This window comes from Myotis yumanensis, unplaced genomic scaffold (genome assembly GCF_028538775.1).
Source record: "Myotis yumanensis isolate MYYU_CA2020_CCGP unplaced genomic scaffold, mMyoYum1.0.hap1 SCAF_23, whole genome shotgun sequence".
Lineage (NCBI taxonomy): Eukaryota > Metazoa > Chordata > Mammalia > Chiroptera > Vespertilionidae > Myotis > Myotis yumanensis.
In genome coordinates this window covers 14,123,331-14,142,206 of record NW_027223774.1, presented here as the reverse complement: position 1 = coordinate 14,142,206, position 18,876 = coordinate 14,123,331, and the positions used below count along the sequence as shown (strand labels likewise).

Genomic DNA, 18,876 nt, shown 5'->3' with positions numbered 1-18,876 from the left:
GGAAGGCCGGGGAGGGTTGGGGGGCAGGAGGGGGGTGGGTAAGAGATCAACCGAAGGACTTGTATGCATGCATATAAGCATAACCAATGGACATAAGACACGGCGGGTAGGGGAGGCCAGGGGATTGTCAAGGGCGGGGGGGGGGGGGGTGGGTGAAAAAGGAGACATATGTAATACTCTTAGCAATAAAAAAATAATAATAATAAAAATAAAAACACACAAATACTCTCAATAAATGGATAACATTTTGTATCAGCTTTCAAAACAAACAAAAAAAAAGTGACAGGGTGCGACTGGGTGGAGAGAGGGGCTGGAATTGAAGTAGGGCCAGCTCATCCTGGTAAAAGAAAGGAAAGTCTTACTCTTTGACATCCCCTCCAAATTGTAAAAACCACTCCCGTGGTTTTTATATATTGGCAGCTATTCCACACAGCATAAAAGCTCAAAACAGGTCTTTGGACTTTCAATCTGATGTTGATGTATCTGGATGTTTATGGATCTGAATAAAGAACTGGACAAATACTGGGGATGGCTGTTCTAAGTGGGTGGGGCAAGAGGGAGAGGAGAACATTCTTTGCTTTAACTGGTGGGCGGTTAAGGCAGAGAATGTTTGGGAAGCAAGAGGAGCCGCATGGCAGAAGCAGGTGTGATACTGTGATTTACAATAAATATGTATTTGGTCTTCCTCCTGTTTCCCAAACAGAACCCTTCAGACCCTTGGCATTTTCCAAGATGAGAGTGATAAAGGTGCCTTGTTATGTTAATAAGGTGACTTTTGGAAAGCCCCTATGTAACCTAAGGAGGGGGGCTGGTTGCCAGGAGACCCAACCATGTGATTACAGTCTTGGGATTTTTAGTTCCACAATCCCTCTACCCCATCTCCTGGGAGGGAAGAGGGGCTAGAGGTCAAATTAATTGTTAAATGGCCAATGACTTAATCAACTAAGTAATGAAGCCTGCATAAAAAATCAAAAGGCTGGGTTAAGAGAGCTTCCGGTAGGTTACTACATGGAGATGCCAGGATAGGGGCATGCACAGAGTATGGAAGCTCCAGGCCCTCTCCCCTTACCTTGCCCTTTGCCTCTCTTCCATCCGGCTGTTCCTAGTTTACATCCTTTTATAATAAGCTGATGTTCTAGTAAGTAAAATGTTCCTATATGCCACTCTAGCAAATTAATGGAATCTAAGGGAGCAGGTTGTTGGAACCTCTGATCTATAGCCAGTCAGAAGCACAGGTGACAACCTGGACTTGAAATTGGTGGCTGAAGTGGGGGGGACAGTCTTGTGGGTCTGAGCTCTTATCCTGTGGAATCTGACTATCTCCAAGTAGATAGTATCAGAATCCTATATAATAAAGAGCTAATATGCAAATGGTCATTGAACCCTCACGCAGTCACGCTGTAAAGGCTCAGACACTCAACACTGGGGAGAGAGGAATGGGGACCAGCCAGGCACAAATGAGCTCATGAGAGAGGAATGGGGACCAGCCAGGCTGCAGCCTGGGAGAGGGACAAGCCGCCCGGCCCACGGTCCTGGGCCCTGTGGCTGCAGCCAGCCCGGACAAAGCCAGCCCAGGTCCTGGGTGCCTGCGGCCTGCCAGAGGGAGGGAAGCCCAGATCCCGGGTGCCCGAAACCGGCCGGAGGAGGGAATCCTAGGTCCCAGGTGCAGGGCGAGGCAGAGGTGGTTAGGGGCGATCAGACAGGCAGGCAGAGGGGTTAGGGGCAATCAGGCAGGCAGGCAGGCAAGTGGTTAGGAGCCAGTGGTCGGACATCCCCCAAGGGGTCCCGGATTGGAGAGAGTGCAGGCCAGGCTGAGGGACCCCCCCCCTCACCCCCCGTGCATGAATTTCATGCACTGGGCCTCTAGTAGTTTCATATTGTCAATGTAAGAAATGTCCAGATCTGTGGAGAATGGGTGTGAGTTTATTTGAGCCAAACTGACCATAATTGCTGGGAAACAAAATCTCAATTGGTTGAGGAAATGCTCCTGAGAATGGCAGTTTTGCAATATATTTTATACATTATAACTAAAGGAGGAGATGAAAGAAGGGTTACATGAAATTCATTGGTGGTAGATTAGGAAGGTGGGAAAAAGAAAGCAAAGCAAGGGGAAATTTCTGAGATTGCATAAAGAGTAAACTGGAGAGACAAACATTGGTGGGTACAAGATAGTTAACAATTAACATTTACAGCACATAGAGATGGTATTCAGGGAACACGATTGCAGGAAGGGTTTCTGGCTCTAGTGGGTGTTTGTGTCCTGAGGGGTCTAGAAAAAGAGGGATGATTTTGACATCCCAAAGGGATGTTATTGTAGATGCAAAAAGACAATAGATGGGCTCAGTTAAGGTAAAACTTGACCTTTGTCAAGGAAAATGCTGGCTTGGGATATGACTGCCCTCCATGACTCACTTTTAGTTAGGAAGTTCTTATTTCAACCGTCCTATGTGGCTATTTTTGGATGCCATGCAGGCCTCAGAGCTTGTCTGGTTTAGTGTATGACCCCCTTTCATCCACACTATTCAACAAAATCTCACTATGTTATTTATTCTTGTAAGACTCCCAGCTGGTGTCTGAGAATTGCTTGATGTGAGGAAACACCGTAAGTGGGAACTGGTTGCATCATAGTTAGCAGCCAGGAAGGGGGGATCTGAAGTGGGGGGGCAGCATCTAAAGAGCCCCCCACGTGAGGCCTGTGGGTGTGTTAACACAATGGAACACTATTCTGCAGTGCAAAAGAATGAGTGCCCTGGGTGCGTCTCACAGCCACTGGAGAACCCAAGAAGTAAATACCGAGGGTGGAGGAAGGTGTTGGCTGGGACAGGAGAGCTTTTAAGGGGCTGGAAACTCCTAGCTTAATCTGAGTAATGGTTACTCTGGTGAGTGCATTTGTAAAAATTCATTGAGACTGCATTTAAAATGTGTGTAGTTTATGTAAAATGGATCTTAATAAAAGGAAAAATGAGCTAGGCTTAGGAGCTTGACCAAGAGAGGGCAGGAGGGAGCCATGGAAGGTTTTTGAGCAAGGGCAGGGCCCAGTCAGGTCTGGGTATTATTAGGAAGGTCTTCAGGGGTGAGGGTGGGTCCATGGCAGGAGAGAGGCCAGAGCCTGGCCCCCACCTCAGCACCTGACTGGTTCTCTGATCCTGGTAAAGCGTCCACTCCTCTCTGGACCCTCTTTTTCCACCCAGTCCTCTCGTGGGCGTACAGGCAGAACAGAAGTAGGAGAGGGAAGTAGCCAAATATTACCCTGAGACTGAGCCCCTCAAGGACAGAGCCCTCTGACTCATGCCTGCAGCCCCAGCCTGGCCAGGGCCTTCAGGAAGTGCTAGTTCTGTGAGAGGAGGGCAAGATCTGCCAGAAGCGGGGGTGGGGGGGTCAGGACCTGTACCCACAGAGGAGAATGGGAGCAGGTAGGTGGGCGCAGACCCGAGATAATGCAGAACTGGGATCTCTCACGTGTTCTTAAGTTTCTTAGTCATGAAGCCCCTTCTAAACCAGTCCCTCCCTTGTCTCAGTGGAAGCCAACATGTGGTAGAAGGTGAGGGGCTTTGGGCCACATTAGAGATTTACTGTGCATATGAGGCCCTGCACATGGCCTTGAAGGCACAATAGTGAACAAAAATGGAAACATGGTGTGATGATCTGAATAGACCAGTTGGCTAAGCACTGGGGCTCTGGAGCCAGGCTGCCTGGGTCAAATCCCAGCTCACCCACCTCTTTGCTGTGGTTTTGAGCAGGTTCCTTCATCTCAGTTTTCTCATCTGTAAAACGGGACCAGCAGTACCCACTTTGCCTCCTTTTGTAGAGATTTGTAAGATGGGTTATACAAAGGGCTTAACGTGGTGCTTGTTCCAGTAAATATTGTGAACACGTTCATGGGGCTATGGGAGCTTCAGAGGGCTTCCTGGAGGCGGGGACATCCAAGCCAAGGCCTAAAGGAGGAGTAGGAAGGGGTTCGCCAGCTGAAGGGGGGCGCGGAGGGGGACGAAGAAAGAGTGGTCCCAGACTAATGAGTTTGGCAGGTTACCAGGAGACACTGTAAGTAGGGCTTCCTGAGGGGAGGCTGTTGGAAGTGTCCTCAGAGGTTCCATCGAGTTCCTGTCTCCTTTGCTCCCCAGGCGGGTTGGTGACGAGGAAGGGCGGGCAGTCGGGCAGTGGGTGGTGCAGGCCCCAGTTTAGCAGGGCTGAGGGGTGAGGCTGGCTGCGGACTTGGAGGGAAATCCAAAGATAGCTCAGCAGAGGAGGATGACTCGCAGCCCCCGCTTCCCCGCAACTCCAGGGAAGTGAGGATGAATCAGCCTCTCAAAGGGGAATGCAGCCACTGTAGGAAGTGAGACCTGGGTTCGAGCCCCAAGGCCACTCTGCCTCTGACTCATCTCCACAGGGCACAGAGGGACAGGCTGCGTGTGAATCTGGACCCTGCAGCCCTGGTTCTCAGCTTCAGGACAGGCTCCACTGAAACCTGTTTCTGTGTCTGTACAGTGGGGTGGGGTGGGATGGGCAGTGGTCTTGGTGATTTATAAAAGGGGAGCACAGAGCTGGGCGTACAGTGGGATCTCCGGAAGTGCCAGCCCCCTCCCTTTTCCCGTCTGAGCCCTAGCAGATATGAAATGAGTGTAGGGGGGCGGTTTAGGGTTCCTGCTAGTCTCCTGATGGGTGAGTTGTCATCTAGCTTCTAGAGGGGAAAAGGGCAGAAGAGAGAAAAGGGGCAGCCAGGCATTGTGTCTGAAAATCAATAGCAGTAATAAAAGGATTGAATATCTCCTGTATTTGGTTCTCACTGAATTCCTGACCCTCTGTGCCATTCTGTTTTAACCGCAGCTCCATGGGGGGTGGCCCCATTTTACACGTGAGGTAAAATGTTCAGAGAGGTGGAACCATTTGCCCCCAGACACACAGCCAGTGGGTGGGGGAGCCAGGATCTGCCTGAATCCATAGCTCTTGTTCTTAGTCTCAGATCTGGGTGGGGAGGTTGTTGAGGACTCTGCAGCCTACAGACCTGGGAGGGCACTTAGGAAAGGCCTGTTTTATAGATGGGGAAACTGAGGTTCAGACAGGGCAGGGTAAGGGCCTTCCATTGGACGAGCTGCCTGTGTGAAGTGTGGATATGTTTAGAAAGAAACAGCAACTTCCGTCTTTGTTTAAAATTTATTACAAAGTATAAGAACAGAGACTGGTGAGCCCCTTCACCCCCTCCACCTCCTCTCCCACCATATTCTCTGCAACTCTAGAAAAATAGTGTCCTCCTGCTCTCCCACCAGGGGGCGCCACCTCCTGCCTTGTCCCAGCTTCAGGCCTGGCTCCTTCAGCTCTGCCGACCAGCGGTGGTAACTGAGGCTCCCCAGGATCCTGGACTCCGGGTCGCAGCCGTCTCAGCCCCCAGGCACCTCCACTTCTACAGAAGCTGGGGGTCAGCTGTAGCAGCACAGTGAGGATGTTTTTGTGGAGGGTATGTGGGGTAGTGGTGACCATTTTCCCATCTGGGGCCTCAGGGATGGGCCACGGCCTCCCTCCTTCAGCCAGTGTCGCCTCCAGCAGCTTCAGTGAGTCAACCCACCCCAAGGTGGGGCCCCTTGAGTCCTTGCATTTGAGGTGTTTTAGTCATAGGGCTGGGTCAGGAGTGGAAGAGAGCATGTCCTTGACCTCAGTCCTGGGGAAAGTAGCCTGGTTCTTCCTCCATAGGTCCTGGGGAGACAAAGGGAGATGGATGGACAGGCAGACCAGACACCAGAGGAGGAGCAAGAGCGGGGACACAGAAGTGGAGACGGACAGAAACCAGTGGGCAAAGGAGGAAATAAGAGGGTGGGTATACCCGGCACCACGAGAGCTGCCGGCATTTGGACGGAGCCAGAGAACGTGCCCAGGGACCGGCACAGAGAAAGACAGACAGATTCCAAGCAATAAAGGGGAGGGTATTGAGGGTCAGCACAGGGGAGAAATTTCTCCTTCCTCCACTGCCATCCAGTCCCAAACTTGGAGTCCTTTCTTCCCAGCACAGCCAGTGTTGTCTCAGGCCATCCCCTGCCCCCTTCACCATATGGGGTGCAGACCACAGACACCTTCCCTCCAGAATGCTTTCCTGCCCGCGCCCCAGCCTCCTTACCAGCTATGTGGCCTCCTGGCTGGGTTCCGGGAGCTGCTTCAGGGCAGTGCTAAGCAGCTCCGTCAGGGTGTCCAGCTTCCCTGCCAGGGTGTCAATGCGCTTTTCCAGGGCCTGATGTGAGCTGCTCAGACCCAGCTGCAGGTCACACAGGATCATGTGCATCTGGGCAGAGAGAGGGTCGGAGGTATCAGAGGGCTGAGGTACAGCCTCCCTGTCCGGTGGGGAAGGCAGTGGAACCAACATGTAGTTACAGGCCCTCAAGGTTTATCCTCAGTTGTAACAGGTACAAAGTATTGACCTCTACCACACCCCGCTACTTGGCAAAATCCTACAAGTCATGGGGAGTGAGAATCCTGTCCCCATATTTACAGCTGAGGAAACAGGCCTGGAGCAGTTAATTGACAGGCCCAAAGCAGCCCCTACAATAGGGCCTGGGATGTTGGAGGTACTCACTAATACTTGTGGGACTGATGAACGCCTGCCTTCAAAATCCAGCTAGCCCTTTCCCTGCCTTCTCAAACCAGGATTCACAGCTTCATCCTTGAGGGCATGCGAGCTTTCTATGAGAATTCTTTAACTCTGTGTTTTATGGCTCGATAATCTTAGGAAATTAGCGCCTGTCAGTTCTGGCAGATCTAGGCCACCACCTCCTCCCTGAGCCATGCAGCGTAGAGGCCGGTACCTGTGGCTGTGTTTACCATGGCAGGGGTGCCGAGGACCACTGTTTGAACTGTCACGGACTAATGAGGAAAAGCAAAGGCCACCGGATAAGCAAAAGACGCTGTGAGTCCAGCCAAGGGGTGTGACGTCCCTGCCCTGAGGGGGCGAGCTGCTTGGCCAGGCAGGGGAGGCACCCCGGGTCCTGGCCCCCTCTTCACAGGAGCAGCAGAGATTGAGTTTCACCGAGACAGTCACCCTTCCCCATGCCCGTGTTGTGCGTTTGCATTTTATTGGTTTTGCAATGTGTATTTGGGCTTGGTTTGTAAATTTGCTTTGGTTTTATTATTGTGTAAGAGTCAGAAGTTGAAGGAATTTTATATCCGTTCACATGTAAGTAAGTTGACAATAAAAATAATTTAAAACCAAACACTGGAGTCCTTTGTGCCTTTTTTTTAAGTTTAAAAGGGATCTCTCTGTATAATGCATGACTTTTAGAAACTCGGTATTGCATCATTCATTCATCCAACCACAAACCTTTATTGAGTGCCTGTGTGCCAGGCCCTGGCCAGGGTTCCTTCCCTATTCCAGGGCCAGATTTCTCTGCCCGTGGCCCCAGCCTCCCTCTCCGCTCCCACAGGATCCTGGTACCTTGGAGATGTCCACCATGGAGTTCACTTGTTCCCGGAGCTTTCGGTGTTTCAGCCGCACCTGGCGGAACCTGTGGGAAGAAGGAGGGGGTCAGTTTTCCCATCAGCCTGGTCCCCAGATGTGGCCCCAGCGCAGGGGAGGGGTGAGGGGAGGAGAGACCCACGCATATACAGTACAAAGAGGAAAAGTTGCTAGAGAGCTGAAGTGGGGGGCTGCACCCTTGAGTCCACCTCCCTGGGAGAGACCCAGGTATGCAGATCCACAGACACCCCGAGACATGCAAAATCAGCCACCACAGACTCAGAGTCACTATGAGGTCCAGGCTGATATCTGTTCAGTCACACATGGGTGCATGTGGTTGTACACACACACACACACACACACACACACACACAGCAGCCCTCACGTGTTGATAGCAGCCAGCAGCTTGCGCTGGTGCCTGCGGGCAGCTCCAGAGTCCTTCCTGCGTGTATGTTTGTAGAACATCCAGGCCTCTTGTAGCACTCGGGCAGCTGACTCCTTCATCTGGGGGAGGGTGGCACAGTGTCAGTGCAGACAGACTCCTTGGCTCTGGGAAGAGGGGCTGGGAGCCTGGGTCTGAGGGAGAAGGGGCTGGGGGCCTGGACTCCTGGGTCTGAGGGAGGAGGGGCTGGGGGCCTGGACTCCTGGGTCTGAGGGAGGAAGGGCTGGAGGCCTGGACCCCTGGGTCTGAGGGAGGAGGGGCTGGAGGCCTGGACTCCTGGGTCTGAGGGAGGAGGGGCTGGAGGCCTGGACCCCTGGGTCTGAGGGAGGAGGGAGGTGGGGTTGGGACTCCTGTGTAGCCCACCCTCACCTCTTTGGCATACTGGATGTCCATCATGAAGTTGTGCACATGCTTCTCTGCCTTATTGAACTCCAGCTTCCGAGCCACCACTGCCACCAGCAGGGCTGTGCAGCAGACTCCCTGTGGGCACAGCAGGCACTGTGACACAGGGCTGTGGGGCTCTGTAGGCTAGCCCTGTTCCACCACCTCTCCTTGCCCACCTCTCCCCCACCCCACCCCCCGCCCCCCAACAGCCAGAAGGCAGGCCCGACCACCCCTAGTTGACAGACAAGCAAACAGCTCCAAGCGGGGAGCAAGGATTAGAAGTCACGGGTCTGAGATGAACTCCTGTGTGTATTTACACCATCAAAATATTCTCTTTGGTTAAGGGTATGAATGGAGGAGGAGAGGAGGGCTGGGCTGGGCAAGGGGCAGACCTCAGGCTCCTGTGGGAACCATTCCTCCCGGCTGCTCACACCCAGTTAGCCATCAGGTCACCGGGGTGTCCCTCACCCTCCTCCCTGGGGATTCAACATGTCTTTCCTGGGACAACATCAGGGCTGGGGACTGGCGGCCTGAGTCCCTGAGGGTAAGGGGAGCCCGGTCTCTTGGGGAGGTGAAGGTCAAGGCATTGGGTGCTGGGTCCGGGGGTGGGGTGGGGGTATAAGGGTTGCGTGGGGGTAACTGGATGCCTGGGTCTATGAAGGGGAAGGGTGAATGTCTGGATTCGTGCAGAGGCTGACTCTGGGAGGAGGCATCATGGGGCTGGAGAGCCTCTGCCTCATCCTTGAGGGACTGGCGCTGGGGTGGGGGTGGCAGATGCCTGGGGCCATTATAACAGCCCCCCCCCTTCCTGAGCATTTCCTATGTGCTGGGCACCGTTTGGGATCCTTTACATGTTTCAATTCATTTAATCTCCTCAAGAACCCGAGGAGTTCACTGGTATAAGTATCCTATTTTATAGACGAGGAAACTGAGGCCTGGGAGGTACTAGTATATGGCTTGCTTCCAGCTAGGAAGTGGCAGGAGCAGGATTTGGCCCCAGGCAGCCTGGCCCCCCAGGCATACTCTCCATGATTAGACTCTGTGGCCTCGATGGAGGCTGGGAGCTTGGATTCCTTTCCCAGAGCTGGGAAACGGTGCCTGAGTCCTAGATGACTAGGGGGCCAGGGGGTGGAGCAGGATTCGGAGCCTTGACGGGGCTCAGGGCTGGATTCCTGGATTCTGGGAGGAAATGGGGCTGGGAAGTTAGGGGCCTTGTGTTCCTGAGGAGGATGAGGGCTGGGATCTTAGGTTTCTGAGAGATCAAGGGTTTTGGGCAGCGGTTCTCAACCTGTGGGTCGCGACCCCTTTGGCGGTCGAACAACCCTTTCACAGGGGTCGCCTACGACCATCCTGCATATCAGATATTTACATTACGATTCATAACAGTAGCAACATTACAGTTATGAAATAGCAACGAAAATAATTCTATGGTTGGCTCACAACATGAGGAACTGTATTTAAAGGGCCAAAAGGTTGAGAACCACTGGTTTTGGGGATGGATTCCTGTGTTTTAAAAGGAAATGGGGCCGAGGGTCTGTGTCCCAGAGAGGGACTGGGGCTGTGGGGGCCCAGACGCCCAGTTTCTTGAGGGTGGCCCTGACTGCCTGTGTTGGCTCCATGGCTTCCTGGAGCCAGGGGATGACCAGTGCGGAATAGGGCAGGGTCCCTGAGGAGCCTGTACTCACCATGACTCCAGTGCAGAGGCAAACAATCTTGCCCCACATGGTGCCCGGCACCACGTCCCCATAGCCGATGGTCAGGAATGTGATGGGGATCAGCCACAGAGTGTCCGAAAGGTGGCCGGTGGCGTTAACAGCCTGCCTATGGGGAAGGATGGGTTAGTTCTGAAATTGCTCCCGGGGTCCCATGGTGTTTGACACCCTCCTTCCTAACACATACCCACAGTCCCAAGAAGCACCCAGGGAAAAAAGCCAGTAAGTTCTGGGCTTTGGAGAGCCTGGCCTCCTCGCTGCTGTGTGCGCTGGGCTGGACGCTCAACCTCTCTGGTCTGTGGGACTTGAACCTGGGTGCAGCCAATTCCAAAGCCTGCTCGGTGTCAGTGAGGCTACCAGGGCTGCTGCATTCAGAGTGTGTGGTTGAGGGGTTGAGCGGGGGGGCGGAAACCCAGCCCGAAGTCCACTTGTCAGACCCCGGCAGGGGACTGCATCCACCCAGAGGAATGGGAGCCTTTCTTCTAATTTCTACAGGATGCTGTCTGGCCTAGAGGTGGCGCTATTGGGGCTAAAAAGGTGGGTGGGACTCTACAGAGTCTTGCTGGGACTCTGCATTTCCCCCTCACTTCTCAGAAGGGGGCATTTCTGTCCAGCCGTGGAAGGGATCGAAAATCAGGACTTGGCCAACTCTGGCCCACAGACCCCTCCTGCGTCAGGGTCAGTAGGGAACGACATCTCAGACCCAGTGAACTAGTGAATAGCAGTGGGGGCTGAGTCTGTGCTGTAAATAAGCCCACCCTCCTCTCCCCAAGTGCAGTCAAGCTGGAGGACCTCTGCCTTAGGACTTAGAAATGTGACTCCCTCCCCATCGTCCTGTATTTCAGATAAGAAACATGGTGGGAGGACCATTCCTTGACCCTGATCATGACCGATTCCCCAGCTGGGGAAACGGAGGTGAGGTCCTGCAAGGTGAAGTTTAAAATTACAAAAGATTAGAATTGCCAGAGAGACCTTAAAGAAGGTGCAATTTGTCAAAGGGACCTATTTTACAGATGAGAAAACAAGCTCGGAAAGGAGAGATCTAAAGCCAGGTCTCCCACTCCCCACCTCCCCTCAAGAATCCTGTGCCAGGTGGACTTGAAACCAGAGGCTCTCAAACTTGAGCGGGCATCACAATCACTTGTTAAGACAAATTGCTTGGCCCCTCCTGTCAGAGGGTTTTAAATCTAGTTGGTCTGGACGGGGCCTGAGGATTTGGGTTTGCAACAAGTTCTCAGGTGCTGCTGGCCCTGGAACCACACTTTGAGAACCATGGGCTAAGGTTACCCCCAATGTGTGTGTGGGGGGGGGGGCGGCAGGGGGAGAGACAGACTGAGGTCCTGAAAGGGCGCACGGGCCCAGCATCGGGTTGCACGCTGTCCAGCAGGCAGCCTGGAATCCGGTACCAGTTCCCTCAGGGAATTCTCTTCCAGAGCAGCCCCCGGATAACCCACGTGGGCATCACGGTGGGCACCTACAGTGCATCTGTGCCAGTTCCTCCAAGGCAGACCAAGACTTGGCCAGGCCCCAGCGCCTGTGCTTTGAGGGAACAGATGCCTGGAACCCGAGGCAGGAGGTTGGGAAGCAGGAAGGGAAGGGCTTCCTAGGGTCTGTGTGCGCCCGGGGAGCCCGGAGGCCGCAGGTGGAGGCAGGGCTAGGGCTGGCCTGGACACATGCGGACAATAGCCTTCTGCGCTGCCTGGCCCCCCCAGGGACCCAACCTGCACCGCCGACAGGGCGCAGCTGCTGTAAGCGGCTCCAGAGGCTCCTGGCACCACCCCTCCCCCCAGCCCCTCCCTCCACCCCCCAGCACCCAGCACCCTCACCTCTCGGCCACCGACAGCACCCAGGCGGTGGTGAGCCAGAGGCCAAGCGTGAGGCAGAGCAGCAGGCGGCCGGGGTGCGTGTTCATGTAGAGCTTGGCCACGAACCAGTGGCGGAAGCGGACCTGGTTGAGGGCGCCGATGCTGCGGTAGGACGCGTTGAGCAGGACGCCGCTGCGCAGGAGCACGGCGCGGGGCACCAGGTAGAGGCGCAGCAGCATGGCCAGCGACAGCAGCGCCTCCCCCTGGCTCAGGAAGCCCGGCCAGGGCTGCGTCGCGCTGGGCAGCGGGCACGGCGGGCCCCGCACCGGCGCCGGGTGCAGCCCGCACACCGCCAGCTCCACCAGGATCTGCGCCGCCTGCCGCCCGGTGAGCGCCACGCGCCAGTCCCGGAGGCTGTTGTCCGTCATGAACAGCTGCGGGGAGGGTGCGAGCGGGAAAGGAGGGGGTTCACATGAAGGTCAGGCGGCCGGATGCCAGCCTGGGCCCGGAGATAAGGGGGCCACGCCCGCCGGGCCGGGGAAGGAGGCAGATAGCGCCGGGGCGTGGGGCTGCGGAGGGTGGGCGCGGAGCAGGGCCGCACTCGAGGAGGACATGTCTCCCACTTCTCCCTTCCCGCCTAGGTCAGCCCCCTTCCAGAACGTTCGGCCAGCAACACCTAGTGGGGCTCCCAGGTGCCTGAGATTGTTTTGTGTATTGATGGGAATAGCAGGCAGACACCCCTGCCTTCCGGAGCGTACCCTCCGCATCCATGGAGCCGCCTCCTAGTCCTGTTTCTGAGACATGTGTGTGGTGACCGTGGTGGGCATACCGTTAGCCACGACCACAGCTGACACCGAGGGGGCATTTGGACGTGCAGGGCACTGCGTACATGCTGTGACTCAGTGAATGCGCCCAGCACATGGGGTTGGAAGCGTTATTACCCCCATTTAAAGGTGTGGGAGCTGAGGCCCAGGTCCCCCAGGTTCCCCAGGTCGGCAGTGGCACCCCCAGGCTACAAACCCAGGGCACTCCACTGCTCAAATGACTGCTGTGAGCGAGAACGTGTACTTTTTACCAAGCACCGCTTACACACCAGCCCTGCGAGGGACATTACCGCACACGGCCAATAACCCCATTTTACATGGGGGAAGGGAAGAGGGAACAGGATCTGGGGGTGGGGGTGCATCTGAGGGGGCCGGGGTAGAGAGACATGACACTGGAGGGAGAAAGGGGTGGGAAGGGCTCCTGAGTCAGGGGGACATTGGCACAGAGGGGAGCTCAGGAGTGGGGGAGGGCCTGTGGGCACACACCCGGGGTCTGGGGTTGCTTGGGATTGGAACAGGTGGGGACTCAGGGAAGGAGGACAGCGATCTGGGAGGCCGGGCCTGGAGTGAGGCCGCCCGGGGGCAGAGTGGACAGAGGCCTGGGGGCAGGAGCTCAGCATCCATGAGTGTGCAGGGGGACGGGGCTGCTCCAGGAGGCCCTGTTGGTCTGTCCACGGTTCATCCCATCCCAGTGGGTGAGGGTGTGGACGCATCTCAGAGCAGAGGAACCACATTACTCAGCCCAGGAGGAGGAGGAGGAGGATGGAAAGTGTGAGCTGACAGGGCGTGGTGGGGGCTGGCGGCAAAAGGAAGGGGTTGGGGCGGGGGCGGGGGCGGGGGCGGGGCCCACCCTACCTGGACCTCTTTGGCATGGAAAGCCAAGATGAAACAAAGGAGCAAGAAGGTGGAGATGCTGATGGTACACTTAACCAGGAACAGGTAGAACGCCCACTGTTGGGAGAGAGAGAGAGAAAGGGGTGAGATCCCAGGTCTCTGCCCATCCGTCTCCTCTACCTTCCTCCCAAACAGCCTTTTCTTCTCAATTCCCAATTTCCTAACAGTGGTCGGCAAACTGTGGCTCGCGAGCCACATGCGGCTCTCTGGGCCCTTGAGTGTGGCTCTTCCACAAAATACCTACTTCTGCGCATGGGCCACGAAGTTTCAATCGCACTGTACATGCGTGCCCGCACGTGGTATTTTGTGGAAGAGCCACACTCAAGGGGCCGAAGAGCTGCATGTGGCTCGAGAGCCGCAGTTTGCCGACCACTGAATAGACAAAACAAGTATAGAAGACGAGTGTGGATGGGAGAGTTGGAAGCGGTCGACCTCAGCGAACGTACCTCAATCAGACTGAGGACGTTTTTAGCAAAGGCCAGCTTAGGAGTACCCTAATTAAGTTAATAAAAATGTACCTGCCTATATAGAATTTCAATCGTTGTACTGTTGATATTTGGCTCTGTTGACTAATGAGTTTGCCGACCATTGTCCTAGACTCCTTTCCCCACAAGCCACAACCCGGTGCCTCCCGACATCTCAGTTCTGGGAAGTCTCAGAACCATCATCTGGTCCCCGTCCTTTCCGATTGGACAGCCCTGGCCAGTGCCTCCTCCTCAGCTCTTCTCCTAGGGCCCGCATCCCTTAGGGGAGAACTTGAAATTCACATTCCTTCTTCATTCCCGTCCACTTCCCCATCAAAAATAGATCCTCAGCCTGGCCATGGTAACTCAGTGGTTGAGCATCGACCTATGAACCAGGAGGTCATGGTTCAATGCCCGGTCAGGGCACATGCCCAGGTTGTGGGCTTGATCCCCGTAGGGGGTGTGCAGGAGGCAGCCAATCAATGATTCTCATTGATGTTTCTCTCTCTCCCTCTCCCTTCCTCTCCGGAAGGGGCAGAGTGGACAGAGGCCTGGGGGCAGGAACCCAGCATCCATGAGTGTGCAGGGGAGATGGGGCTGCTCCAGGAGGCTCTGTTGGTCTGTGTTCCTCAGTGTTTGTGTGTATGTGGGGTGTGTGCCTGCACCCCCCCAAATCACTAGAGAGCTGCCTGCCTCCCTCACCCCCAAAACCCAGAAGCAGACATTTGGCCCCTAAAGAGTGTCCCCTCCCCTTCCCTCCCCTTCCCACCCAGCTGGTCTTGCCCTAGAAAGCAACTTCAGGTCCCACCACATGCCCCCATTCTCAAGGAGCCTAGAAACCATCACTCAATCCCCAAGGAATGAATGACACCCTCCCCTGCCCTCACACCGGGGGCTGAGTCCCCGAGAGACTCAGAGAAAGACCCCCCTGTGTCCTGTGTCCTGCATCTCCTCTCCCTGACCTAACGCCCTCTCTCCTGGCTCTCTGCCCAGGGCAGATCTGGCCGGAAGCACATGGCCCCCAGAAACCACGGAGAAGGCTTTTCCCTCTTTGTGTGGCAATACCTTGGAGGAATCTAGAATTTCTGAGGGAAGGATTGAGAGGGGACTGGGCCTGCTAGATTCCCTAAGAGAGGCTGGGGGCGGTGTAACCCTGCCTGGGGGGTGTTGCAGGGGAATGAGACCACCTGGGCTCCCAACTGGGCTCCCCCTGTTCCTACTAAGACACCTGTTTCTCCTAAGACACCTGTTTCTCCTAAGATGCTGCCAGCTCCCCTGGAGGGGGCAGGGCCCCCCTCTATGCAGGGGAAGAGAGCCAGTTTCCTGCTCCTGGGGGCCTGCCCCCCCCCCCCCCCCAGCCTGAACAATGGTGCTGTTGTCTACAGCCCTCCCCCACCCCTTCATCCTTCTCTGGAACCTCATTCCCTGTCTCTTTCTTTAGTTTGTCCCAAATGCTGCCCAACTAGACACAACCCCCCTCCCCACACTGCAGTTGCACTTCTCCCGAGGTCACGTCTACTCTTCCAATTCCCGGACACTCCCTCACCCGCTCTGGGATCTCTGTCTTGCTCACCTTCATTCTGGACCTGGGCCCCTGCCTCTCCTCCAGCCCCGCGCCCCTGGGGAGCAGCTGTCTGGGTCCCTGTGCAATAGGTTCATTAGATTGAGCTGGAGGTGGGGAGGGGACATGGCTGCTCTGAAGGCAGTCGGAGAAACGGGGCTGCGGAGGACCCCGAGGGTCACGGACTTCAACCCTCAGCCTGCTTACAGAGGGGAAACAGGCTGAGGGAGCCTCACCGCTGGAGGCAGAAGCCTGGCAGGTGGAAAAGGAAAGGAAGAAATGAAAGAGAGAAGGTGGATGGAGGGGGTAGAAGTGACCCCCTTGTCCCTTCATATCTGCCAGGGTTCCCATGCCCCCACATCCCCTGCTGGGCGGGGTGCTGGAGCGGGGAGCGGTGGGTAGGCTCGGCCATGCTTCCTGTTGGCATGGGCTTCAGCTGCCCCACCCCCTCAGTGCCCGCTGCTCTCTTCTTGGCCTCCTGGCCGGAGGAAACCAGTCTGCCCTGACCTTCCATGGGGCTCCTGGTCCCTACAGAGCTGCCTGCCTCCCTCACCCCCAAAGCCCAAGCTTGAGCCTCCATCCCCCAAGATTCCTCCTCAAATCAGTGCCCCCCCCCCCCCCCCCGGACCAGCCCGACTCCACATCCCTTAAGCCAGACTGGTCTCCAACCCCTCCTTTCCTGTTGAGCAATTCTGTTCTGTCCTCAAGCCACTAATTCCGACCCGTGTCCTCCCTGTGCCCCATCGCTGCCCCGCTGACCACGGCTGGAATGTGCCGGGAGCCTGCTCAGGCTTGTCGGGGCCCCACCTGTCCTTTCCCTTTCCATTCACTATCCTCAGTCAGATCCTTCCCCAAAAGATGCTCTAGGCCTCCTCCTTCAGACCGGGAGGCCAGACCCTCCTCCCCTCCTCCCCTGGGACCCAGGAGGCCAGGCTACTATACACCTACTTCTCCATTAGTTCCCAGGTTAAACAGCATGTAGATTCTGAGGAAGTTGGGCTTCTTAATGATATAGAAGGGTCAGGGTGTGTGTGTGTGTGTGTGTGTGTGTGTGTGTGTGTGTGTGTCCATTTCCCACCCCCACCCCCAGCCAGTTTCTTTTGGCCTCTACCCTGAATGCTGAGGTTCTGGGTAAACGTTCGGGTTTAGATAAGGACCAAGGAGCCACCCACCTATTGGGAGAAGCTAGTTTCTTTCCTCACCCTCCCTTCACCAAACCAAGGGTTACCGCTCCCCTAATCTGCTCAGCCCCTTCCCCCTGACTCCAGGGGTCCTGGACCTCCAGCTGTCTAATTGCAATACCTTCAAAGACTGAGACCCCTTGTCCCTTCATTATGCAGAGAGGACCCCCAGCCGTTGCCTCCCTGGATCCCAAACTCCAGCCCCCAGTGCCCTCTGCCCTCAGACCAGGAGTCTCAGCCCCCAGCCCCCTCCTCCCTCAGACCCAGGGGTCCAGGCCCCCAGCCCCTCCTCCCTCAGACCCAGCAGTCCAAGCCCCCAGCCCCTCCTCCCTCAGACCCAGGGGTCCAGGCCCCAGCCCCTCCTCCCTCAGACCCAGGAGTCCAGGCCCCCAGCCCCTCCTCCCTCAGACCCAGGAGTCCAGGCCCCCAGCCCTCCTCCCTCAGACCCAGCAGTCCAAGCCCCCAGCCCCTCCTCCCTCAGACCCAGGAGTCCAGGCCCCCAGCCCCTCCTCCCTCAGACCCAGGAGTCCAGGCCCCCAGCCCCTCCTCCCTCAGACCCAGGGGTCCAGGCCCCCAGCCCCTCCTCCCTCAGACCCAGGAGTCCAGGCCCCCAGCCCCTCCTCCCTCAGACCCAGGAGTCCAGGCCCCCAGCCCCTCCTTTCTCAGACCCAGAGTCCAGGCTCCAGCCCCTCCTCCCTCAGACCCAGGAGTCCAGGCCCCCAGCCCCTCCTCCCTCAGACCCAGGAGTCCAGGCCCCCAGCCCCTCCTTTCTCAGACCCAGAGTCCAGGCTCCAGCCCCTCCTCCCTCTGACTCAGAGTCCAGGCCCCCCAACCCCTCCTCCCTCAGACAAAAGTCCAGGCCCCCAGCCCCTCCTCCCTCTGACCCCTCTGACCCAGGAGTCCCAGCCCCCAGGCCCCTCCTCCCTCTGCCCAGGGAGTCTCAGCCCCCAGCCTCCAGTGGCCCAGAATGAGTTTCACTCACCGTGCACCCTCCGAACCACAGCATCTCCGCGTGTAGCACCATGAGCCCGATGCCAATTCCCGCCAGAGTCAGTGCCCAGCAGGCCAGCCACTTCTCCTGCTCCAGCAGGCGCTTTCGCCGCCGAAGGGCTCCCAGGCCAGGCACCAGCTCCCCGCCCATGGCCCCCTGGGTCTTGGGACTCAGCCAGCTTCCTGCCCAGGGTCCCCCACCTCGCAGCACACAAAGGGCAGCCACTGTGGCTTGCAGGTCCTCAGCCTGCTCCGCTCAGTTGCTCTGGGGCTCTCGCTTTGAGGCACAGGGAGCCGGTGCCCTCTGGGGGTGGTGTCTGCTGGGCAGGGCAGGGAGGGGCCGGGAGGCCCTTGGGCAGAGGGGAGGCTCCCCAACCCCGCTTCTCAGACTAAGGAGGGGCTGGAGTGTGTCTTGGGGCAGAGCAAGGAAGAATCGTGCATCCTCGTGGATAAAGACACACTGACAGAATGGTCACACACAACGGCCTGCACTGTGTAACACACACCTACATCTAGCCACGCCCAGGCCCCATGTGACACCAGCACACCCAGCGTGGTCAGAGACAGAACCGAACACACATGGCCACACAACACAACCTACACCAAGTGACTCACAACTCCCAACAAGTTCTGAAACCCACAGCCACACCCAGACACCACATCCATGGTGTGACACACTCCGGCACTCAGCGAGGAAGCAGACAGCGCCCGTGGCACACACAGCCACCCAAATATCGCCTACACTCGGGCACAGACACTGCGATCAAAATGGGCACAACATCGCCTGACACTCCCAGCCACACCCAGACACCACATACTGGACGCACATACATAAGCTACACAACCACAACATATAGCAAGTGTCCCGCAAACACACAGATTGTGTTGACATAGCGGTGCCCAAACGCCGCACGCACACACATCTCGGTGTGAACAGTGCACTCTCAGAGTCCCACGCATTACACACCTGGGGAATGATATCCAACACGTGCAGACACACAACACTTAGGGACACCCCACGGCAGTCCCCATCAGCCAGCACATGGAAAACTGCACACGGACACACGTCATGCACATGGCGACTCGCACGGATGCTCAGAGGCTGGCTCACAGCACACACGGTGTGCCCCCGTACATGTGCCATTCTCGTGTGTAATCGGAGAGCAGTGGGAATGGACGCAGGC

General features: G+C 56.6%; 1 protein-coding gene across 2 annotated transcripts; it reads right to left on the bottom strand.

The window, feature by feature from the left end:
* Positions 1-5,167: 5,167 nt before the first annotated feature.
* Positions 5,168-18,617, bottom strand: KCNN4 (potassium calcium-activated channel subfamily N member 4). Of its 2 annotated transcripts, none has more exons than XM_070402129.1 (9): positions 17,685-18,617; positions 13,458-13,553; positions 11,800-12,212; positions 9,947-10,082; positions 8,247-8,357; positions 7,821-7,939; positions 7,415-7,484; positions 6,107-6,268; positions 5,168-5,688 (listed from the first exon to the last, which is right to left on the bottom strand). In XM_070402129.1, exons 1-8 carry the CDS (start codon positions 17,841-17,843, stop codon positions 6,110-6,112), a joined length of 1,263 nt encoding a protein of 420 aa, XP_070258230.1. In that variant the 5' UTR covers positions 17,844-18,617; the 3' UTR covers positions 5,168-5,688; positions 6,107-6,109. The 2 variants fall into 2 exon arrangements, with proteins under 2 accessions (XP_070258230.1, XP_070258231.1); XM_070402130.1 differs by lacking the exon at positions 17,685-18,617 and adding an exon at positions 15,534-15,613.
* Positions 18,618-18,876: the final 259 nt, after the last annotated feature.